The sequence below is a fragment of the Anguilla rostrata genome, chromosome 18 (assembly GCF_018555375.3).
Source record: "Anguilla rostrata isolate EN2019 chromosome 18, ASM1855537v3, whole genome shotgun sequence".
NCBI classification, from domain to species: Eukaryota; Metazoa; Chordata; class Actinopteri; order Anguilliformes; family Anguillidae; genus Anguilla; species Anguilla rostrata.
The window spans coordinates 24,353,009-24,378,346 of record NC_057950.1 but is presented as its reverse complement, the minus strand read 5'-3'; the positions used below and the strand labels follow the sequence as shown (position 1 = coordinate 24,378,346).

Here is a 25,338-nt window from a genome sequence, read left to right as displayed (position 1 = left end):
TTCTGACATTGGACGCCTTTGGAAATGAAAAAGGAGTCTGTGGAAGGAAGCTGTGCATGTAAAATAAGCCCCCCGCGCAACTGGAAATCTGAGGGGTTTATGGCTGCCGCACGCTGCTTTTTTATATTATGTTTTACGGCTGACGAGGGAATAGCAAATTAAGCTGGCAGAGAAAGGGGAATTTAATTTACAGCCACACATGTCCCTTTTCAGTCAGGCCGACTGTAATGCCTTTCCGACTACAAAGGATTATTATATTCACTTACGGCGTCACGATCCAAAGAGTCGCTGAAATGTACGGAGAGCTTTATGACTTGACACTCGTCCTTTCAAATCCGTATTATTACCACACAGGATCTTGTACCGGTGACATTAAAACAAATGTCTAGAGTCGTGTGCCAGATTTTGTCTTTTGTGCAGTTGCGGGTCAGTTATTTCATTCGCAGGTCCATTTCCACTTCAGTTTAATGTTTTTGTAACAGGGGGGGCTTGGTCCTCATGTAGGGGGCTGTTCCCACTGCTCCTGGAGTGAGCTCTTGCAGTAGGGCACAGTTACAGGGGAAATGCCCTCTTCTGCGTACAGCAGCTGAATACATCAGGTCAGCTGTTCAAAAGCGCTAAATGTCAGGAGTAATTCTTTTCCAACATCTGTATACGGGGCGGGTGAGGCCAGATTTCCACGTCATGGGCTGCATACACGCTGACGCACATGCGAACGCACACACTTACATACACATGTAGGCTACACACACGTGCACACACACACATACGCACGCACACACACTTACATACACATGTAGGCTACACACACATACGCACGCACACACACTTACATACATGTGTTCATAAGCATACACACATACTGGTCATGCATAAAACTGACTTATGCATTTCATACAAGGCTCTATCATTAACAACATAATTTATTATATATATATATATATATATATATATATATATATATATAATTTACTTTTTTGTACTTAATCGTAATCTCTGACCCTCAAATCATATGAGCATACTTAGGACATAGCTTACATTTACAGCTTTCATCTGCACTGAATTAATCTGCCTAAACCTAGGCTATACATAATTATGTGTGTTTCTGTAGTGGAATCTGTCTACACACATGATTTAGCCATATTAACCAATGTTTGTTGTGTCACTAATAGTCCCTGGGTGTGGATTAGAATGAGGTTACGTGCAAAGAGTGAAAATACAATATCTATACTCTTTTGTTGAAATACTTATCCAGGAAGCGATTTTTATTTTTTTGGTAGGAAAATGCATTCCAGGAAAGGACGTTTAACGGCTCTAGCATTTAGCATATAGCATACTTTTTCTACCACTCAACTTTTTTTTTTTTTCATAACTAAAGATAAAGATCGCCATCAGGGGATATTACTGCCAAATTTTTATGAGACATACCTCGAACGTTCTGGGCGTAACGTTAGTGGGAATTCAACCTTCAACATTCCGTTTCAGCAGGGTACTTAAATGTTATACTGTAAGCTTCATGCTGATTGTTGTTGGAGAACCTGACGATAACAACTTACTTTTGGAGCTCAAAATAAATTAATAAAAAAATTACTATATTTCGCCAAATATCAAGATATATACACCATATTTGCTGTAATTAAAAATAATGAAGGTCAAATATAGAAATATTTGCAACATTTAAAACGTATAAAAACACACGAACAGGATTAAAATTCTTGTTCGTGTGTTTACAAACATATGTATGGGGGGAAAAAAAACGAACACAAGTAGTAAATGCCCCATTATTTTGTGAAAAGTGAAACAATTAATTAGTTGTCAGCGGATCAGTTATACTGACGTTTCCAACCATTCCTGGTACCGTGACTTCTTTTCCCACGTGTTCGTGCTCATTTGGTTTCCCCGTCTCATAATGCAAGACACCTGCTTCAGCAGTCTGGGCGTCAGGTTTCCTTAGCAACAGGTCCTTGCTTGAAGGGCCGGGTAGCCATTTGTCCGGTGTGCGCGCGCTATTTCCCCAAGGGAAAACAGTAGACCAAAACTTGTACAGTGAGGTCCAATTCCGATTTTTGCTCAAGCGTAAGGGGAGCGTGTAAGTGTAATTTATAATAAAAAAGAATCTGTTTTGAGCCGCCGAACTGCTAACACAGCAGTAACGGGTGCGCGTGCAGAGCAGATGGTCTCCAGATTAGGGAGATAAACCCAGCGGCCTTGTGACTGGGTTCAGTTGGGAAAAAGAAGTACAGCCTGGGTAAGAAAGTCGCGAGGTTTTAATATTCTCTCATTTGTTTAGCCTCTGATTGTTTGTTTTTGCGTACGTTTGGGGGGAGACAGCGAGACGCATTAGCCCCATATGAATTCATTGCTAGACTTGCTAGTATGCTTTTGAGACTTGACGTTTTACCACGGGAGACTAGGTGGTCCACTAGTGTATCTCCCCCAGAGTTGAACTGAAACGTACGCCTATGTTTGTTATCCACGTTTTGTATACATAGCCCACAGTATAGGTGTGAGTGCGAGTGATTGAGTGAGTACGTATAATATTTGCATGCATCCATAGCTCATTGACACGTCAAATTGAAAGTGAAATGCTTTGCGCAGGAGGCTGCACTGTGCATGGTGCATCTAATGGGAACCTCTTCGCCAATGGCAGGCCAATGATATTAATTATATGCGGTAATGCAGACGTGATACTCAGACAGTGTAAGATTAGTCCCATAGTAGTGAACTCTGTTGCATGTAATAGCGTAATTGACTTTTTTTCTTTTTTCTTTTTAAAGCGTGCATTTATTATGCAAATAAGTGTCATACTTTTGGCTTGGACCTTGCTTAAATTAATAAAACTATTTCAGAGCGATTCATATTTCTATATAAAATGTATATTATGCAGTGTTGCTCTTTTTAATCACATTTTGCTAATATCTATAAATTACCTCTCATAATGCCAAGTTCAATAACTATATATAGCCTAATCCTGTCAAAGTGTTGTAATGTTCAGGTGAATGTTCTTTCACCTACGTACGTTTTATTTCAATTGAATGGCCACTGATTTCAATATAAAGTCTATTAAATACGGTAGTGGATATGGTAACTGAATTCTGCATATTCTACAAAGCTTTGTCATGCACAATATAATTTACATTCTCCTTGGTAGCTCATCTTGTCCTAACTCATTAAATGATATATTTGTGTGTGTATATATATATATATATATATATATATATATATATATATGGGTGGGGGAGGGGGTTTAAAAAATGCAATTAAAAAAATGCATGGAGCATAGGTTAAATTGCCCCAAACGTCGCTTCGCACTGAAGTACATTAATCTGCCTAAAGCTGCAAAAAATCCTTCATTTCTTGCGGTTTAGCGCCACGGGCCGTTTTAATTGCTTCTGAAATGTTTTCACCTCAGTTTTGTCACGAGGCACAGAGAGGGTTCTGAGAGAGTAAACATTGTTCAGTATCTTCGAGTTAATTGCTCGTCCCTAACCGGTGTGACCCGAGCCGCAGATCGAGCGAGCCGGGCCGTCCGGCGCAGGAGCCGTTTGCCGCCTGATAAATGTGCGTTGTCACTTCTGCTGCCTGCTGATATAGATAATGTTTGACGAGTCTGCCAATGCCGCAGCACCTTTATGTATGGCTGATTCATAAGTGATGAAGGGTGAGACTGCCACCGCGGTTACAGACAGGGGGGGCAGAGACAGACGGGTAGGGTCTCTCGCTCTCTCTCTTTCTGTGTCTCTCTCTCTCTCTCTCTCTCTCTTTCTGTGTCTCTCTCTTCTCTCTCTCACTCTCTGCCTCTGTGTCTCTGTCTCTCTCTTTCTCTCTGCACTGTGCACTTAAGACGCATTGCAATTGTGGTGTTCATCTTTTGGTGCGTGTATTGAAGATAACAGGGATAAAAAGCAAACGATAAATCTTGCCTTTTGGGAGGTTTAAGAAACAATTAGCGAGATTTGCGGTCTTTCGAGTAATTGGATTGATCTGGAAATCGATAATGAAATTATATTAACAGCTTCTTTATCATGTTTCTACGTGCTCCTTATTAACCCAGTCTCTCTCACTCTCTCTCCCATGCTCTCTCTATCTCTCCCCCTGTCTCTCTATATCTCCCCCCTCTCTCTATCTCTCCTTCTGTCTCTCTATTTCTCATTTGAAATCCATATTTAACACACTTTCGAATCAAGGTGACTTTTGCTGCAAAGCTCCTCCGATTGACGTATGAGAAATTTCACGATGACGATGGCTCTGATTGACAGCCTCGGTCTTCATTTGGAATTCTGTTTGCGGACGCAGTTCTGCTGGAGGGACCCTCCCTGACTCAGCGCTCACGCGATTTTTCCGTCCTTATGAACTTGATTATAAATTAAACGATTTCGGGCAGAGCATCTGTTATGAAAACATTTACAGCTATCCATCTCATAGCATGGTTATGATAATGAGCACTTATAACAGGGCACGTTCTAATGAGCCTACTTTTAGCCTTTAACATGTGTTCAGAAGAGCACGCGTCCAAGTGCACTTGCAGAGATAAAACCCCATTATTTAATCAGGTCACAGTATTTTTCAGGAAATTAGTTTCTGTAAAAATTTGCCCTGTAATTACACCGGAACAATTTATTCTTGCTTTCGCTGTAAAATGACATTCAGGCTTAAAAACTTTGAATGAGCTTTAGAATCATTTGTGTGTTCGTAATTGTCACAATTTTACCGGCTTATGCACTGATTAAGAATGCATTGCGCGAACATGTCTGAATTTAAGCAGGCAGACAGAAAAGTCTCGCAGAAATCGGAGAAGAATCCAAAGTCAATATGAGATTATGACATAAATTAACACAAAGCTTCGCACAGAGGCCAACAGCAAATTCAATATGCCTGAGCTCATATTCAAATATGTATATTTAAATATTGTGTTTAGAAGGCAGTGGCCTCAGTAGCACTTCATGTACAACTGATTGGAGAAATAAAGGTTCCCATCATCTGAGGCGACACACTAGGATTGTCACCTGGCTGCCACTAACTTGATCAAGGTGAACATTGACTGACTGACCGTGTTGGTCATTTGAACCTACAACCTGGGCCGACTAGAGTAGGATGGGTTCCCCTCTTGAGTCTGGTTCCTTCCAAGGTTTCTTACTGTCTGTTGCCAGGGAGTTTTTACATGCCACTGTTGCTTTAGGCTTGCTCCTGTGGGGATTTAGGCCAGGGTTGTCTGTGAAGCGTGTTGTGACAATTGTTTGTGAAATGCGCTATATGAATACATTTTTATTTGATTTCTGTAGAATGAACAATGCTTTGTATTCGTGCAAATTATTTTCAATAATTGGCAGCTGATTGTCCTGTATGCTGTTACTGTGTACCTTAAAGTTCAATACGTTAATTATGGGTACTGGAAACACTGATTCAGATTCTGTTTGGGCTAAACATTTAAAAATGGCAGCCTAAAAGTCAGGCAGCTGTGTGATGTCAGGAAAGAGAATGTTCCTCTAGCACTGAATCCTCCCTGTCATGATTACATTGCAGACGACACCAAGGTGCTCAGTACCCAAAGTAGCGTACTCTGACTGCCTGTGCTAAAACGAGTAGAGACTGTTTCCTGGAGCTCCTCCAGATACACAGGCGTTCTCAGTGCCTGGAGAGTAACTTGCACATTTAAACGTCTGCGTGAAATTAACCCGTTATTTACTCAGGCTACAGCTAGTCACGCAATCAGAAAATGGAACTGCCTGCTAGTCGCATTTTGAGTATGAAGCTTAGCTTAAAAGGCACAGTTAAAAGAACTCCGGCTTAGCGCGTCGAAGTACCTTCATTGGATGTGGGGAAATTGATGTATCTTCTGGACTGATGTATGGGAGTGTCCAGCGCTAAATAGGGTCTGTGGTGCTCCAGCTGTGGTGGCAGTTGTTGATTGAATCAATCCAGATGCAGGAGAGTGCAATGTTGCAAGGAGATTGACTATTTCCGGGATGGAATGGAAACATGTGGGAGGTTTTAGGTCACCTTTTTTTCGAGTAGAGTAATTATTTCAATGGCTGAGTGTTTGTCACAGAAGTGACAAGTGCAATGGCTCCCTGATTTTTTTTTTTTGTTAGTTTTTTTGGCAGTTTTGGATGGTAGCTGTAACGCAGTCTACAGTCAGTTGTTGTACTCAAATGTTTGATGGTCCCCGTCAACAGGCAACAGTTTTGATGCCGCTCGCTCCTTCTCCCATAGGTCCTAACTCAGACCTCGCAATGTAGGCTACAACATGTACCAAATCTATCCTTAAAAAAAGAAACAAATACACTAACCCTGGGTTTTAAATTATTTTAGTAATGTAATTTGAACATGCTGTTTCCAACAATGTTCAGTTAAAGGAAAACAGCGTGCTCTTTCCATGATGGACAAAAGCAATTAAATGAACCAGCCTTTTTAAATGCATTTACTTGTATTTTCAACTAGCAGAAACTGCTCATGGGTTTTTTTTCCCACTTCAAGCACGTGTTACTGTTGCTACAGTTGAGCATGTCATTTCAGTCATTTCCCACTGCTACGTATGTGATGTATGTTGGTTTTTTTAATGACTTTTTTTTTTTTAAAACCCTCTGTAGTTTCTGCCTCTTTTTCAATTTAACAACATTGTCGTGACTGCTCTGTGACTTTAGCCAACACCCAGGCTTAATTATTGCCTGGCTGATTAATCTGTACGTTTTAATGATTTCTTGTTCGGGGAGTTGAAATACTGTAAATATTGTTGGGGGAAAAACTTAGCGCGTCTTCGAGGCCTATACCTCTGTCTCTGTCTTGCTTGCACCTTGATTTTATGCCTGATCTCTAGAGGTGGAGAAGTTTCACACAAAAATTGACCCTCGTTAATTGCATGAACTCTTGCAAATTCAACGGAATACAGAATCAGCCACACTTATAATACCTCCGCCTGTCATTTACTCGATCCTCGCTGAAACGCATACGCATTAAGGAGGGAAGCACACCTTCTGCTGGCTCATGTAGATGACCCGCATTCTGGGCTTACGGCCCCTTGCGCCTGTTTGACACATACAACGCGTGTTTCTGGGGCAGAATGCACCATATCTGCATGTGAAAATAGTCGCAGAAGGCTTAGCACATCTGGCCCTTAGCCGTTTCTCAGCACCTCGAAGTATCATAGACAGGAAAGGATCGGGCCTGTAAACCACGAAGGGTTCAAAACTAAACTAAAGCAAATAAAACCGACCATATAGTGTCATCTAGGTGCTGAAAGAGACAGCCGTGTATGAGCACGATAACCTCGGAGCCGTTTGATTATCATCCCTTCATCAACACGGATTCTCTTTTTCGCCGTTCTGTTGAGCCGCGGTCGCACACGGCTGCGCTACACATTGTTCGTTTCAGGCTCAGGGTTTATAGCAGCGGACCGATCTCGCGCAACTCAATCAGTGCAGGTGTTTGCCACAGAACGCAGGCTGTGCTGCGCAGCTCCGAAACGGCCACCATGGAGCCGACGCTGTGTCGATAGTCAACTGTGCTCAGGAGTGCTGAGAGGAGTCACGCAATGCTAACGTGCTAAATCGCCAGCTGCCCACGGTATGGATTAATATTCCCGAGAAACCCCAGTTTGGCCAAGAAAATCTGGCGATGGATTTTAAAGTTTAATTTCAGTGGTGAAATGCAAAATTAAATATCAAATGCTATTTATTATACTGAGTGTAGATATGTATTAGCTGTGAAACTGTTTATTTGCTTACAATCCTGAATATAATATACTAATCGAATCATGAACATAATGATCAACATGAGAAATGGATTCTATATTGCATCATTTATCATAGTGTGTGTACAGCTAGGCTATGGAACGCAGTATACAGAATTATCCTAGCGTGTGTACAGCTAGGCTATAGAACAGAGTATACAGAATTATCATAATGTGTATACAGCTAGGCTATGGAATGGAGTATACAGAATTATCCTACCGTGCATACAGCTAGGCTATAGAACAGAGTATACAGAATTATCATAATGTGTATACAGCTAGGCTATGGAATGGAGTACACAGAATTATCGTACTGTGTATACAGCTAGGCTATAGAACAGAGTATACAGAATTATCCTAGCGTGTGTACAGCTAGGCTATAGAACAGAGTATACAGAATTATCATAATGTGTATACAGCTAGGCTATGGAATGGAGTATACAGAATTATCCTACCGTGCATACAGTTAGGCTATAAAACAGAATATACAGAATTATCATAATGTGTATACAGCTAGGCTATGGAATGGAGTGTACAAAATTACCATAGCATGTATACAGCTAGGCTATTCACTGTGTGTCCTCATCTATAGATTAGCACATGGAAGAGCTATGCTACTGTAGCCTAATTCAGCAGTGTTATGTATGCAGCAAAACTACAAATAAATAAATAAATAATGCAACGATTCAATATTTAAATTGTAGCCAGTTAATGTGGCTATCCTCCTCAGGCTTACATTATATTCATAGAAAATGAAAAATGCGCAATACTCAGAAAGTAGACCAACTCAGCCTTTTATTTACAGAATAATAGAAAAGCTGTTCAATTTGCATAATGACTTGTTTTTACATTCCTTGTACACAAAACACATTAAAATACAACTTTTTATTTATTTATTTATTTAGGAAAACTGGAATTTTGCAAGTTTAAACCTATATAAATGTAGTTTACCTGTAATCAGCACTATACCTCCTGTAGTGCAGTGTTAGCAGAAAGACTGGCCTGTACATGTTTGTACCAGATAAGCACACCCAACTGCTGTGCATCCCTGCAAGTGGTAAATGGTGAAAGGAAAGTATAGTGGTTTTTAATTTTATTTTATTATTAGTTTTTATAAAGAGGTGATAGGCCAGTAGAATACTGCTGTTTTCAAAAAAACCTTTTTAGACGTTGTCTGGGAGTTTATCCTTTCGTTTCCCCAATAGACTCAAGAGCATCCTGCCCTTTGCCGAACTCCGCCTTGAAGACCCAAAAAGGTCTCTGTGAGTCCTGAGAATCTGATCCGGGCACGGATGTCTCATGTGAGAAACGGCTCCCCATGTCAGCCTGAAATTTACTGAATTTATTCCCCCCTGCTCCCCTGTGTTCTGCTGACAGATTAATCCACTGTATTAATCCCTTTAAAAATATAAAACCTTATTATTTTTGTCTCTGCTCCTCCTTTTATTATTATTATTATTATTATTCAGTTTTTTATGTCATGAAAGTACCTGGTAGAATATATGTCTCTCAATATCTGTATCATAAACTGGAATTGAATGGAATCATGGGATACTTGAACAGCAGAGCTTAAAAAGCAGAGCTTTAAAAAAATAAATGAAAAAAACTGCATGTTCCATTCGAAGAACTTTGCAAATTATAGCGTGAGTGTGTAGTGTCATAATGGCTCACCAGACAGGAAACACAGTCTGCCGCTACTGAGTTCTGATTATTTTAAAATCTTCTTAAATCTCTGCGACCCACGCATAAAACTTGCATTAAGACTAGATAAGTCCTTGCAGTGGCAGCTAATTCGCTCTGTCAGCCTCACAGCCAGATCCAGTTTGATACTCTATTTCACAGAAATGTGAGAAATGACTGCTGATTCAGTTTGCTCCACTGCTCTTTCTGGATTAAATTTTCTAAGCAGTTTTTTTTTTTTTAATGGATCTGCTGAATGGTATTGTTGTGAATATGTTCCATCATCTGTGTTTTAATGTTATGAAGCAGTAAAACATTTTACATGATTATGATATACCTAAAGAAGGGATGCACAATATTATCAGTGTTTATTTATTTTAATTTTTTTTATTTAACCTTTATTTAACCTGGAAAAGCCCTTTTCTTTTGCAAGGGGACCTGACAGAGTAAAACACGAAGTTACACAAGACAGTAGACAAATGAGTCACAAACTTCAAATGGGAAGTGGGACAGCAGTGTAACAGTGATTAAAAAGCATGTTGAAATGGTAGAAATATGAGGCTGTATATGAGCTGTGAGCGAGACATACATACACATAAATTCATCATGCAAGCTCACATACGTTATAGCTGAAGAAACATATAGACATGGATTCAGTCATTTTTCCTTTATCATGAATGACAAATTAAATAAGTTTGAAAGTTTAAATGGGGTATTGTGTAAACGACAGACCTACTAATTATTTGTCGGTAGAGGATCTATAGGGCTAGCTAACATTAATTTAGGAATGTGGCATTGCAGGGTAGCTACAGTAGCCTAGCTAAAAAGTATTTAACAGTAGAAAAGGCACAGCGGTCAGTTTGAGCCTTCTCACTTTAAGGAAATCGATAAACCTGCCATGAAGTCATTATGCTGCGCCAGTTTCCGTACTACCAGCAACGTTACCTGCCGGATTAAATCTCGACGCAAATTTCATTGCTTAATTTCAGAGCCGTCTGTACTAACGTTATACACTCGGTCTGTTCACTTGTTAGCAAGGTAGCTGACGATCAAAATGGCGAAAGCAAACCAGTGTGCGTGTATTTTATTTGGATTTTTATTTGGATGAGTTTCCCCGCAAAGATTTACAGTTGCCGAAATCAGTAGCTTCAATTTTTTAGGCTATTATAAGTTAGCATGCAAGCCAGTGTAATGAGTTAGAGATTTGCCTCAGTCCAAGGGGGGGATTTGAACCCGTTCCTGTCACTTGTCCAAAGGTCCCACAGGTTTTGTTTTTATTGGCTTATGTGGCTAATTGTCCAGTGGTGACATGTATTCTTTGTGGGCCTGGAGCATTTGTGATGATGTAATCAGCAGGAAAAAGAAGGATGAGCAGGAAAAAATGCAAAATCCGCTAAGTTTTTTATTTATTTATGAATTCTGTCTGTTGAAATGGGGGGAAATGTAAAGGTACAGAAATTGATGTTTTTAAGGGCTAAGTGGTCATTGTGGTTATTTCTGTATGGAACCATGAAAAGTGCCAAACTCTCTGCTGTATAGGTATGGGGTATGCCAACTAACTTGGCGGGATGGCATACCTGCCTTCCTGGTTAACCACCTTGCCTATTTAAAATGCAAATATGTACAACTACACAGTTATACAAAATTGTGCATTTTTGTTCATTTCCACGTTAGTTTAGTCATGTGATTGAATTAACATCGACACAAAATAAAATGTAGAATATTGTATGGCTGTTTAGCTGCAGGACATTTACAATTGATATGGGTGAGGCAGTTTATAATCACTGCACGTTGCCTCAGCAAATAAATACATAGAATATATTGATGAAAACCATTATTGTGCTGTCACAGTTTAATTGCCAGGAAAGTAGATTTTGCATGTTTTTTTTTCTTCCTACTTGCACAACTAATGTGGACAAAGATGCATGTAATCATCTAATGGCACCTTTTTTTTAGTGTTTTGTTTCAGAAGTTAGGCTGTTTGTTTAACAACATTCTTTTGTCTCATCTGAAATAATATTTCTGTAGGGAATGACAATGACATAGTCTTAGCTCTTTTCCCCCCCTCATGCATATTAATGAATGAAGCAGACTATCTCCCTAAACGCGCATTTAAATAAGAATGTCTGACTTAGTTGTAATCCAAGTGCTCCAAGTGCAGGAACAATTCTCCTTGTCACAAAGACTGATTTTATGTAAACACAATGACTTCCTCTCTGAAGAAATGTCAGCTATTTTTTACGGTGTTACCCTGAATTGTGGCTGTTTTTTTTGTTGTTTTTTTTTTTAAACCATCCCTCAAATACAACTAAAACGAGCTCAAACATATAACAGTAACCTTTTATTTTTACAATACTATTATGAGTGCTACTATTCACAATGTCAAGCTTTATTTTTGACACTGTGGAAAATGCTCAGTTCAGTTGCACTTGTTTCCAATGGAGGTTTCACTGTGGAAAATGTGCAGAGATAAGACCAGAATTGAGCTTTTTGGCCAGGCACACCAGCGTTGGGTTTAGTGTTGAAAAGGTGCTGGATGGATGATGCAATGGGGGTTTGCCTTGCATCCCTGTGTAGTGCGGTTCTCATTAAGGTCCATGGAATCTCAAATTCCAACAGAAATGTAAAAAAGCCTGGTGTTCTCTCCCCAGGGCCCTCAAACTCGGCCACAAAATTTAGCATCCTGCAAGACAACAGTGTCAAAATCAACAAAAATAACAGTTAACTGACCTACAAAATTAATGTTTTGCCATGGCCATCTCAGTCTCATGACAGAAAGTGAAAACTTTGATTTGAAAGGGGAGTCTCTGAGTACAGCCCAAAGGGTCTTGAAAGATTCTATATGGAGGAATAGTTTAACCCCCCCACTCCCCCCAATAAGATCAGTAATCTCATGAAACACTAAAGAAGATGACTCAGTAGTTTTATCCTCGGGAAGGGAGGGTGCACAAAGTAATGAAAAAAGGGGTTCCAATAATTTAGACGCCTATCTTTTTGGGAAATAAAGTGCTGCTTGTTTAAGAACTTTGTTCTCTGAATAATTTTATTAGTAAAAAACTATTTAATCTTCCATTTTATGAGCATAGAAAAGAGCTCATTACCAGCCTTTGTTTTGGTCATCTTTATCAAGGGTGCCAATAATTTTCGAGTAGAATGTAACTTCATTAATACTGAATTTTATGCTTTCTTCTCGCTTTTCTTCCATTTTGGAATGCACAGTGGTGCTCACCAGTCACTGCTGCAACCTCTGTTATGACAGTTGCTTGAAGAAAACTTGAGCAACTTATTGCTCTATTGACCAGCAGGGGTCACTGGTGAGCAAAGAGACTTCATTCTGGACAAACCGAACCCCTCCCTTCCAGCGCTACTCTATGCTACAGATGGTTCTACATTGCCCTGTGAGGCTACCAGCCAGTGTGCGCATGCACAGTCTGGAGTCCATAGCAGACGGCTGGACCCTTTAAAATACCTTCACCTGATTATGAACTGATATAGTGTACTCTGCATGTGTACCAATATTTACATGCTATCTGAAAATCTCTAACAAGTACTGTCCTTACAGTAGCCAATGGAGATCTAAATAAGCATTTAAACATATAATCCAGCTAAAGCCAGAACAATAGGCTTCCCCATGCAGCCCCAGCGCTAAGGAAGGCTAGCGTTTAACCTGTGGGGGCTGATGCAAGGGCGGTGAAATGGGATCTAATGCTTTCCTCCAGTGAATCACCAGCTATCTAGTTAATACAAAGACAGGTTACAAATGAGCGTACTGTTAATTGCAAAGATCATCGCCCCATCCAGCTGCAATAGTCCCAATTACACATTTGGGTCCACAGTTTTAGTAAGCCGAACACGTCATCCCAAACATGAACGTGAACGTGAACATGCACTGGCAGCATCCTTGAATAGAACTCCCCCACTGCGAGTCGCTCAGGACACCTGCTACCTCACTGCGGCAAACTGTGTAGGCCGGGGGTCAGAATGGTCAGATCAGTAAGAGGCTGGGAGAATTATCTGGCTGTTCAGAAACAAAACATTTGCTTGTATTTTGTTTTTCTAAAGCAATCCTTTTCTTAGTTCTCTTGGGTTGGCTCACACCCCTTTTTGTGGAGGGAATTTGAAAATTGAGCGTAGGACGTGTCAGTTTTTTTTATCTAAAACGCATCGTGCGTTTTGATGAATTGCGACATGGCTGTGTGTATACTAATGAGAAGTCTACACTTTCAGTCCTGGTGTGAACATGTCATTTCTCATTTAATCCCGTGCTTCAAAGGGAGGAAGCATTCCTGAATAGAATGAATAAATAAATAAATAAATAAATAAATAAATACTTGTGATTCATCCACATGAGCTTGTAGGTATTGATCTGCTCTAGGTTTACCAGAAATCCAGGTGTTCACTCAAGAATCCAGCAATTAAACTACTGAATGCTAATCAGATAAACAAGGCTGTGGGGATGAAATAAAAATCCTACTCGTCCGTGTGAAAGTAGCGCTCCTTGTCAGAGGTATTTTTTCTTTTTTTACACACTTAAATTGTGCATATAAAATTGTTGTTTGGAAATATGCGCCTAACACACGTCTTTGATGCCAATCTTCCTGGGAAACCGTGGGTCACGTTTTGATATAAAATAGCTATTTTGCAATTATAGTCTCCCAGTTCCCAAATTGGCCCTTTTCTGAGGTGCAGAAGCACCTCCAACCCCCATTCCACCCACCCCCCCCAATCCCCAATTAAAGAGGTAATAGGCATTCCCGTTTTTAACTTGATGCTACTGCATGTGAGATCGGTTCTCCCATCCTACGAGGCAAAGGACGGGGCCACTGCTGTGCTGTCGGACCTGTTGATTGCCCACGGGCTGCTGATTGCCCGTGGGCACCTCTGCCTGTCCCTTCAGCTCGAGGGAGCTGGCTGGCGTGCTTTTGAGGGCCCGTTACAGGCCGATTACGGGCTCCTCACTGAATCCACACCTCCTCTCTGGCTCTCGTTAACACAGGACCTGCCTCTTGTGTTCCTGTGTTAAAATGCTGTTTGTGTTCCTGCGCCCATCTCTCAGCCCAACCACCCCACCGTTTCGCACGAGCTGCTGGTGATGCCCCCACCAACATTGGAAGCCTGGCTTGTGCTGCTTTTTACACGAATAGTATTAATTTTGGGTGTCCCGCGTTTCAATTGCTATATCAATCGGAAAGTTAGCCCCTGTGCTGCTGAACTTTTATTGTAGCCATCTAGTGCATTTTCATCATGCACAAATACCCCAGGGGATGTACACCCATTACCTACAGGAATTATAGAGGACTGGGATAGTGTACCCTGTAGGCAGGATGGACAAAATGGCGTATATTTATTTTATCACAAATTAATTGAAGTCTTCGTAAGTCTCAAATGTGGCACCACTCTGTTGAATTAGCAGGTGTAACTGCAGTTAGTAATCCCTCTCATGGCATTACTTCAAATTTAGCTATACATTTGGAACCAGTGGCCTTCCATTAATAATTAAAATTAGCAATGTTAGTGATCAAATGTTTTTTATATCAAAGGTACTGCTCTTATCTAATAGGGAAAATGTAATAACATCAATAATTTACTAGATCATCTGATGATATGGAGTCCTTGAGTAGACTGCAAATGTGGCTTACATTACATTCCCATGTTTACATGACATCAAAACAGACCATTTTAATATCATGATTTATTAACAGGTAGCCTATAAATGTGCAGAGAACACTTGCTATTCTGAACAGGGTAAGGTTAAGCAGTCTATGGCACAGCAAGAGTGTGTGCATGCATGCGTGCCTGCCCCAAAGCAGATCATATATCTTGGTCTAAGATGGTTAATCATGCAGAACGTTAAGAGGGCTAGAGGAGCCAAGAGGAAAGGGTAAACTCCGCGTTAGGGAGTTCGATGAGGCTACTCGCAGTGAGACAGGACAATAAATGAACACATTCACATTCATTATCTCAGCGAAGACTAAGCTAAACTCCAGCTATTGGCGGGGACGGTTAATCAGTCTTCCCCACGTTGTTGGCTCCAGTAATGGTCGTTGGGCTCTTGGGCGCATGTGGGCCATGCAGCAGTTGCAGTTTGGGGAAGCGGGGGTCCTGTTTGCTGCAGGGACGGGGCGGTTGTCTCATCTTTTCCGAAGCATAACTTTCTGCTGTTGGGAAAGTTCAGTTCGGTTTGCACGTGCGATGAAAACTTGAAAAAGGTGGACTGTGTGCTGTGGAGAGATATAGTGGTGGGAGAGGAAATCTCTGGAGTGGTAGGAGAAATCCTCAGAGACTCTAGTGGTTGCATCTGAGCATGTGCGGGGGGGGGGGGGGTGGGGGAGGGCCTTCGCACCTGGCCGTCGGCCGATACAGTTTTAAATACCGAACGCACAGATGGTATCTGTCTTAAAGCGACGGCCACTGTCGGCGGAAGGGTTGTCAGTCGGCCGTTGGTATCTACCGCCCCAAATAATGAGTTTAAAGTGACAGTCTAATCAAGTTGACACTGTATAGAGAGGACGCGGCATTAAAATGCATGAGGGATCATTTCTTTTGTCCACTGGCCGCCGAAGACTGACAGCGATGGTGGGGGGGGGGTGCTCCGGAGTGTCAGCGGAAGAGTCTAACAGTGTTTAATGAGACTGGCTGCCTCACAGACAGCACCAAATCAGATTAATTTACCCCCCCCCCCCCTGCCCCTCCCCTCCCCCACAACGCTCATATGAGCGGCTCAACAATGCCTTGAAGGTCAGTCATAACCTGTCTTTCCCTCAGGCTCAAATGATACCTGTGAATATCTATGGGAAAACTTTGGGGGCTAAAATGTTCTACACAGCTTTAGCCTAGTCTACACACAATAATAATAATAATAATAATACATTTTTAAAGAAATAAGAAATGAGGCAGTTTGCTGTTGATGCACGTTTGGATAATTGTGCTCATAATCGTCGTAATCACACTTGTATTCGTGTCCGTCTCCCGGCGGACGTGTCTGGAGGTTCCTCGTGAAGCGGCTCGTTTTAATTGCAGCCCGTCTGCACCACATGGTCTCTGTTTACCAATAACCGTCCTCCCCGCAAGTCGGGACGAAAATAAATCCGTCAGAGCCCGAATCCCACGCACGCGCGGCCGAGAGATCAGAGGGTCTCTCCGTTAGGGGGCCCCCGTTGCTTAACCGCGGGCCCTTCCGGGAGAGGGGGATGTTCCGTGTAATGGGCTGAGGCAGAGCCCCTCTCACGCTAGTCAGGGCCTGGTTAAGTACCTCTGGGCTCCCGCGGAGCCGCTTCCGCGCGCCGGCGTGTTTGACCTCTCCCTCTCTCCGCTCCAAGGCGCGCAAACACGGGGGCGTAAACTCCGGCGGTCCACGCCCCTCTCCGCGGTCGAGAGCAAACGAGCGGCCTTTTTAAAAGAATTTTACGACGACGCCGCGTCCGGGGGAAAAAACGGCGAAGGGTTCTGCAAGGACGTCGCTTCTCGAAGGAGACGGAGCCGGTAGTTAGCGCAGCTCGAAGATGCCCCACGCCGCCCACACACCCCCCCCCCCCCGTCGGCCGCGATCAGTCAGCTACCGCAGTCACGCACGTTTCCCCGCAGGAGGAACACAACTCGGGCGGCCGGTGATAAAAGAGCACCAGCTGCCGGAGACCGAATCGCGTCACGAGGTAGTTCAGAGAGGGGAAAAAAAGAAAGCACTGGCACCTCCAGACCCCTTTTCACTCTGCCAAATTTTTAGTGGGCGGCTGCGCCTATTTGTGCGGTCACAATAGGGCCGTAAGAGCCCTCGTGAAGTGCGTGCTAGTCCCGCACGCCTGCTGCACTGCACTACAGAAGAGCCGTGTCTCTCACCCGTAATCTCTGCTTGCGTCCTTTGTGTTTTATTTTTTATTGTATTTTATATATTTATTTTTTTACTCTTGTCGATATTACAGGGTTCATCTGAATTTCGTTCTCAGTAAGAGGTGGTATGCCTTTGTAAATATCAATTTATAATATATAAAAAAAATGTTATTTGTATTTATTTTTTTAAGGTTGTGGTACGCTGAACCGATACCATCTGCTTTGACTTGAGCTTGCTTTCCCACTTCAGCAGTTCTTATTTATATATCATGGCGTGCGACATTTTCACTTTATTTCAGTGCATACATATGTATAAAGTTTATGTGTGCGATAGAAGCAGAGCTGGTCCCATGTCTATGCAGGTTAGCAAGGTGCACAGGGATTGCTGCAATACATTTGGGAGAACGCTTCAAAGAATGACTAACAGTGAAGCCGAGATTTTCTGTGGAGGAAACTCTGCGTAAGCGTATTTTCAGTGGAAGTTTTCTTTTCAGCAAAGGCGTGTTCGTATACAGAATATTTGGCCCCGTGGTAGTGAGTCGTCTGTATGCATCGTCATGCCTGTTTAAGCAGTTCATCAACAGATGTAATTTGTGTTTTTTTAATGTTTTTTTTAAAGTTCTGGATGAGCTAAATTTTTAATGCATCCTAACTTGCACTACATTTTCCATGTGTCCTTGTGGATATTTGCAAGCGTGGGGTGCATTAATATTTCAATTTGTTGGAATAAGGGCGGCTATCATGCCTGCTGGCTGATAAATTAATTACCAAGGCATGATTGAAAACATTCAGGTAATGGCAAGTAGCAAACATTAATGCCGTTATTTGCCACTGAAAGATTATGTCTGCAGGGCAGTGTTTGATATTTTGTAGAGGAGGAAGATATTAATTAAAAAGGTAAATTTAATGGTGACTTTATTTCTCGTTTCAGTGCAACCCCTACTCTCGACTTTTAACATTTTCATTTTACCCTTTCTATGCTGAAAAACGAAATAAAAAATACAATTAATACATAATTTATGCTGCAGTGTATTGCATGGACACATACTGATCAGGTAATTACCGTTGTTACTGACATTTCTCATAGATCCGCTTCAGGTTCGTGCATATATTAACAGGAAAATATTTAGTAGCTGAATTTATACTATTTAAGTGCAATTTCACCCCCTCTAGATCTGTATAGCCTAGTTGGCCTGGACAAAAACAAGGAAAAATAACAACTTGTTTAATTCCTACTTAGATTCAGATGTAAAATAAATAAATAGATGTTCCTTGGAATAAGGCAAATTTAATGAACGTGCAGTATCATATGTACTGAATCTTTCCTATTGATTAAAATGCACCTTAGAGGGTCACCAAATGTTGTTTTTCTTTTCTTTTCTTGTGGTCTGAAATCTTTCTCATTACAAATCATCTCCCTGCCAGTGCAGAAGATATTTATTCTGAGCAGTGAGTTGCAGATGGAGCGTTTGCCATAAAGCAGGACTGACCGCGTGACGCCGTGGCAACTGGTGCCATGTTTGTTTATCTCATCTATCACTTATCATCCTGAGGGGGAAAAGAGCAGAAAAAGGAATTGGGAACATTTTTGGCTCTGACCTGACCAAGGATATTGCACAACAAAATATGAAATTACAGTTTTCAAGGAAAATAAGTGTGTGTGTGTGTGTGTGTGTGTGTGTTTGTCTTTGTTAGTCTGTGGGTCTGTTTTCTTTAAACATAGCCTTATCTGGTGTGTGTGTGTGTGTGTGTGTGTGTGTATGATTGTGTGTATAAGTGTGTGTATGCGTGTGTGTGTGTGTGTGTATGATTGTGTGTATAAGTGTGTGTATGCGTGTGCGTGTGTGTGTGTGTGTGTGTGTATGACACATGAGTATGTGTATGTGAGTTTTTGAGGTCCACAGAAAAGCCTGTTAGCCTGTTATTGACTTTGGTAACCCAAAGCCAGTCTGCACACGCGCACTCATTTAAACTGATTTAGTGCTTTTATTTCCAGATGACAGTGCATCATTGCTCTCTCAGGCCTAGTGGGATCCCAGGCCTTTGTTTGCTCTGACTACAGCTTGTTGTCAGTTCATTTCAGACGGGTGCTGGGGAACTGGGGACCTCTCTTCTTTCTTTCTCTCCCTCCCCGAACCGGGTAACGAAGGAGCCAATTATGACAGAGGGCGCCGAGCGTGTCCGTCTCTCATCTCGTTGCATCCCGGCGCAAACGCTAGAACGTTCCGCTCTGCCCGAGACGTCGGGAGCCCTCGTAGCCCCCCCGCCAAGCACGCAGAGGTTTTTACCGTGACCGAAAGCGGCAGTAAAGCAAAACCCCACCCCCGACCCCCCCTCCTGGCCGGACCCCGATCCCTCGGTGTCGAGTGGCGGGGGGGGGGCGGAGCGGACGGCTCGGTCTCTCTCCCCCGGGCAGCCCGCCGCCGCCGCCACGCTCCGCAGATAGGGGAGCGCCGTATGAAGATAAAGAGCCATCTCCGTCACCGCCTATTCCCACTCCGCCATTTTGCCGGCGACGAGCGGCGCGGCTAACTTGTGCCCGTTGAGCGATGAGTAACGCTCAGAATGGGGAGCTTGGAGCAGGGGGTGGGGGTCGGGGCACGTCCTGATCGAAGACGCTGATTGATAAAGCAAAGCTGACGTATGCAAAGATATCCGCCATATTCCTGAATATCCTTCTTGTTCTCCTCCTCCTCCTCCTCCTCCTCCTCCTCATCATCATCATCATCATCATCATCAAAAAAAGGATTCTTGTTGTGGAGAGAGGATTTTTCAGTTTCTGTGTGGAACACTGGGCGCACAACCATAACTTGGAAGAAAGCTTGATTGCTGTTGGCCTAAAGGGTGATCACGCGTCAGCTGGGTATCTCTTCACTGTCAGAGATGCAAAGCCGAGGCACATCCTGACCGAGTGCAGGCCCAGCGACCGCAGTCTGACCGTTGGAAAAGGCCGTTATGCCTGGTCACGGTTTGCCAAAAGCCGAAACGCTGTGTGGTTCTTGTGAGACTGGTGAGGAGGAGACAGAGATGTGCATTCTCCACAACACCACTGGCTGTATAGTCTGTGGCAGTGTCTCATATCCTGAGAGGACCCCACCCCCCAGCTGCCACTGCTGTTGATTTACAGTCCATGCCAACAGTTGCTTGGCAATATTATGCTGATGTGTCGTCATGCCAATAAAGCTTATATGGATTTGAATTTGACAGTGCATGACAGAGAAAATGCATTATTATAGACTTTTCATATTTCGCATACCTAGCGTACCAGCACTAGAGAGAAAGACAGCAACGTTTTAGCTATCGACTACCAGAACTGGTAATATCACGGTTCTGTTTCATATATATATAAATAAAGTTTTTTATGGAAAGACTGAGTGAGGGGAAACTGCACATCCAGCACTGAGTGTAATGAGCAGGAACCTCTCAGCAGATGGCTCTGTCAGCGTCTGTGTGTGTGTGTGTGTGATGGCCGACCCTCCTGTGTGTGCATTACCCCGACTCGGGTGCGACGCACCGCGCCTTTTAAACCCCTGCCTCGATAACGTGCTACGCGCTGTGGTATACACCAAACAAATATAGATTGTGTTACCTGTATTTGTTCCATGTATCAGTAAGATAATATATCCCCCCCTCCTCACCTGTGACACCAGTCACAGAGGCCATTTTAGGAATTGGTGTCAAATCTGAATTCTAATATTGTACTGTAGCACATACATGTCCTTGTCTTCCCGTTATATTCAGAATACAATGGTTGTATTTCTTTTCTAACAATAAAAACATCAGGTTGTGAAATTCAGAGAAAGCAACTGATCTTAATGCATTTGTAATGGACGGACAAACAAAGTTGTATTCTGTAGTTTGGATTTGAACGTGGCTGTTTTCGAAAGAGCCCATGCCACCATTATGTGCTGTGTTATGCATGTTGCTGAGTTGTGTCCACATGCATCTCTGGGTGTTTGCTGTGGAAAATGTATGTATGGAATGAAAATAATCCAAATACTGTAGTTGTCCCTGATATATGGGTAGAAATGCCTCTACCTGTTAATATTACCAGTCTCTGTTCAAAATATCTCATTTTTTTGCTTTAGGGCATTTTTCCAAAGGATTAATTTACCTCTCTGAAGGATGTTGATTCTTTTTTTCATTTTTGTGATGTGACATGTTTATTTAAAATGACAGTACAATACAACTATGTCATAAAACAATGTCAGAATGTTTTCTTTGAAACATGAATTAGTTTAGATGTGAAATTAGCCCCACAAAACTGATGACATTTATGGTAAAATAGGTTGACGTCCCAGTGTCTGCATACTTAATACTGTTTTCCATTAAAGACAAGTCTGGACTTTGTGGCAAGATGAGAGTGTGAGTGTGACAAGATAATTGCATAAAACATTTCATAATGCGTACAGACTTATAATTGTATCGAGTTGAGATTCATCCAGCCACAGCCACCCAAGTATTTTCCCACAAACTTATGAAGATGGAAAAAAAAAACATTTTGAGAAAGTTATTTCTTCAGAGATTTGTGTGCTTTAAAAATATATATATATATTACTAGTAAAACTGAAATGCAAACTCAGGGAGAAACTCCCTAAGAATCCGAACAGGAAGTGAGGCGTAACTTTAATTGTATTCAGTAATGCACTATTTATGGTCTTTTTGTCGTATTAAGTAATGCACTATTTATGGTCTTTTTGTCGTATTAAGTAATGCACTATTTATGGTCTTTTTGTCGTTTTTAGGTTGATATTTTGCTGCGGAGCTCCTTACGCTAGCCATGGGAGACGGATAGCACAGTTCACCAGAGTGCAGACTACCCTGTCCAACCTGTCCCTTGAACTCGGTTTCCTGCTGGTCCCTGAAGACCTCGATGAGGATGAAGACGGTGGCTGAGGTCGTGGCGGAAAGAAGCAGGAAGCGCGTGCCCGTCCATGCCCTCTCGCTCTTCCTCCTCCTCCTCCGTGTGACAAACGGGGGCGCCCGCGGGCAGCTGGTCTGCGGCCTCCCCGCCGGCGCAGAGTGGCGGCCCCGCCCCCAGACCGTGCGCGTGACGTGGAGCCTGGCGCGGGGCGTGTGCGGGAGCGAGGCCGAGTGCTGGGGGGGCCCCGGGGCGGCGGGGGGCGAGGGGCCGCGCCCGTTCCCTCAGCTCTGCCCCCTGCAGGTGCAGCTCGGCGACCGGCTTCTCTTCTCCCCCCTGGACCCGGCGCTGGCGACCTACGGCGTCCGCCCGCTCGCTGTCTCCGAGGAGGACTTCCGAACCTGCGCCCCCCGCGGCGGGAGCGCCGACGGGACGGCGGAAGCGGAGACGGAGCCACTGCCCGCCGGCAACCGCTATTTCTCCTCCGTCCACCAGGGCGGTGCCAATCTCTGCGGGGCGGGCCTGCGGCTGAACGTCACCGTGAAGGGGCACCGGTGCCGCGGGGCCCCCTCCGAACCGCTCTGCTCGGGCCGGGGGGCCTGCCGGAGCCTGCCGCGGGACCCCGAGTACCGGTGCCGGTGCCCCGCCCCGTTCTCCGGAGAGTTCTGCGAGCGGTCGGACCCGTGCGTCCCGACCCCCTGCGCGTACGGAGCGGCCTGTGTGAGCGCGGGGCTCGGGTACGAGTGCCTGTGCCCCTCCCACCTCACAGGTGAGCGAGGTAATGGAGCAGCCAGCTCTGCGATTGGTCGCCCTGGCGCCCGACGCGGCTGGAGTCCTCCGCACCGTTCGCCGCCCCGCTCTCTCATTCAGAGTCTGCGCCGCGGTTGCCTCAGCGAACAGGGAAATAAAACGAGCTCGTTAAGTTAAATCGCCATGACCAAATGCACCTTACATGGGAACAACCACCCCAGTCCTTTTCAGTCATGCCGTATATATTTATTTATTTATCATAATTACTGCTTTTTTTCTCATTTAGCCTTTCTGCAATTATTTCGAGAAGGTACAGATGCCCCTATGGGCTATTTATTTGTGAAGAATTTTCCGGGACATTTTTTTTCTTCTCCCCTCTAATCACCATAATTATTTCTGAAATGGTTTTCTGTCCCACCTGAAAGCTTTCTTAATTGACTGCTACCTTATCCTTTTTCCCTCCTCCCTCCGTTTAATTTAGATTTTAATTTCCCTCCCTGCGTGCCTGTCAGTGAGTGAGATCTGGCTCAGGCCCGTTATTTAAACTTTTTCAGGCAGAACATGCTGTGGGATATCACATGATTTTTTTGTTGCTGATAAGACCAGGCTTGCGTAAATGTAATGAAGTGCTGTTGCCATGACGGCATGTTTATGTTGGCTGTTGGGATGGTTCAGTAAATGTGAGTACAGGAAGAAGAGAAGAGGAAATAAAAGGAAGAGGAAGAAGAACAGCAAAAAAGTAGGAAGAAGAAGAGAGAAGGAAAAAGTAAGAAAGGAAGAGAACAAGAATAAGAACAGAAAAAGGATGAACGAAGAATGAAGAAGAAGAAGAACACAATACAGCAAGACAGGAAAGAAAAGAAGAACAGCAATTACAGGAAGAAGAAAAAGAGGAAGAAGAACAGCAACGGCAGGAAGAAGAAAAAGAGGAAGTAGAGGAAGAAGAACAGCCATGACAGGATGAAGAAGAAGAAGCACACCGACAACAACAATAACAACACATTAAAAATTGCACTAGTTACATACACTGTAAATACATATTCCATATATGAACTTATAATTGTTTGGGGGTGGGTCACAGTATATGGATTTATTGAGCAGATCCAGGAAGTCTGGCGGCCAGTCCTGCAAAATTACAGATCCCCCCCCCCATCAGAGCGTGTGAGTTAGAGGAGCCCTGCAGCGGGCTGGCTGGAGTGCGCTCTCTGCAGTACCTGTAATAACGGGAGGGGGGCGCGGCGTCTGGCCACTCCCACCTTCATCCCCGCGTCTCAAATCAGTCTATCTGAAAGAGTGCTCCAATGACAGGTCCTTATGTCTGCAGACGCTTTCAAAATAATCCATTCAGTTCTGCCAAATTAACTAGGATAGCTATATATAATGATTCTTCATCTAAAAAAAACCCCAAAATATTAGGATGTTTTTGCCTGTTTTTCTTTTCTTTTAACTGTCTCATTTGAAAAACAAAAAATAAAAAAAGTTTCTTTTTCATTTGCAAATACATTTTGAATTTTACATTTTTCAGGTGTAAACTGTTCTGAAGTGATTGGGAATTGTGACAAAGGATGTCTCAGTGGAAGATGCCATCAGGTGACTCCAAACTCCTTCCGCTGCATCTGCGATCCAGGACACACGGGTAATAATGACATTTCTTTCATTTTTATTAGAAATAACACTTGATTTCTTTTTTCTTCATTCCTTTGTTTGATAGGGAGCCAATAGTGCAGCGGTTAATACATCACGACCATATGTAGTCATCATATATCAACGTGAAAACACATGAAATGATGTCCCTGTTATGATCGATTCATTTTGTTTTTGAGTTAAAATGTACAGCCCAAAGCATAACAGGCTATAAAGTGTTCAACACTTCTCAATTGTTTTCAATGGAATATTGATTTTGTGCACACATATTTTGAAAATCGCAGATCTTAAAAATTCTCCACATCATTGTGTTGAGAACATTTCCTCAGCACTCTGTCCCCAACCTCTGCCTTGCTGTCTTTCTTGTAAAGTGGGACCACTCTTTGGAAATAGACCGAATCGCTGTGTAGGCTGTAGTATTGCAGGTTGCATTTGTGCTTTTAGAAATCTAGTTATAATCTTGTCTAGACCTGGAGACTTGTTAGCACACAGAGAGGGCCGTGCTTTCATATCCTTCTCTTCTGATACAGATGTCAATTCAAAGGGTTTTTTTTTTTCCCACACCTTTGTTCTGCTAAAAACATTTCATGAAAAGCTGTTCCATATTGCCCTGGGCCTATTGGAAGGCATGAGACCAATGTTTTGGCAGCTGTTGTCAAATAGGTATTAAAATGCTCTGCGTTTTTTCAACTTAACAAAATGGATGCCACTGCCCATATCAAGAAGAATGTCTTAGTTTACTTCTAGTAGAGCTAAGCAAAAATAGAGAGTGATCTACACAAGATGTGCAAAAAAAACATTTTTTGTATCCACAGAATACAGTGCCTAAAGGTCACGACCCCGCACG

The 25,338-nt window shown here is 42.9% G+C and overlaps 1 protein-coding gene across 1 annotated transcript in view; it reads left to right on the top strand.

Annotated features, from left to right (window-relative positions):
* Positions 1-1,892: 1,892 nt before the first annotated feature.
* The window catches only part of eys (eyes shut homolog), a 337,977-nt gene continuing 314,531 nt past the window's right edge, over positions 1,893-25,338 (top strand). The window contains exons 1-3 of the mRNA XM_064318175.1: positions 1,893-2,089; positions 21,982-22,866; positions 24,373-24,483. Coding sequence (XP_064174245.1) covers positions 22,110-22,866; positions 24,373-24,483 — 868 coding nt within the window. The 5' untranslated portion in view covers positions 1,893-2,089; positions 21,982-22,109. The remainder of the gene's footprint in view (positions 2,090-21,981; positions 22,867-24,372; positions 24,484-25,338) is intronic.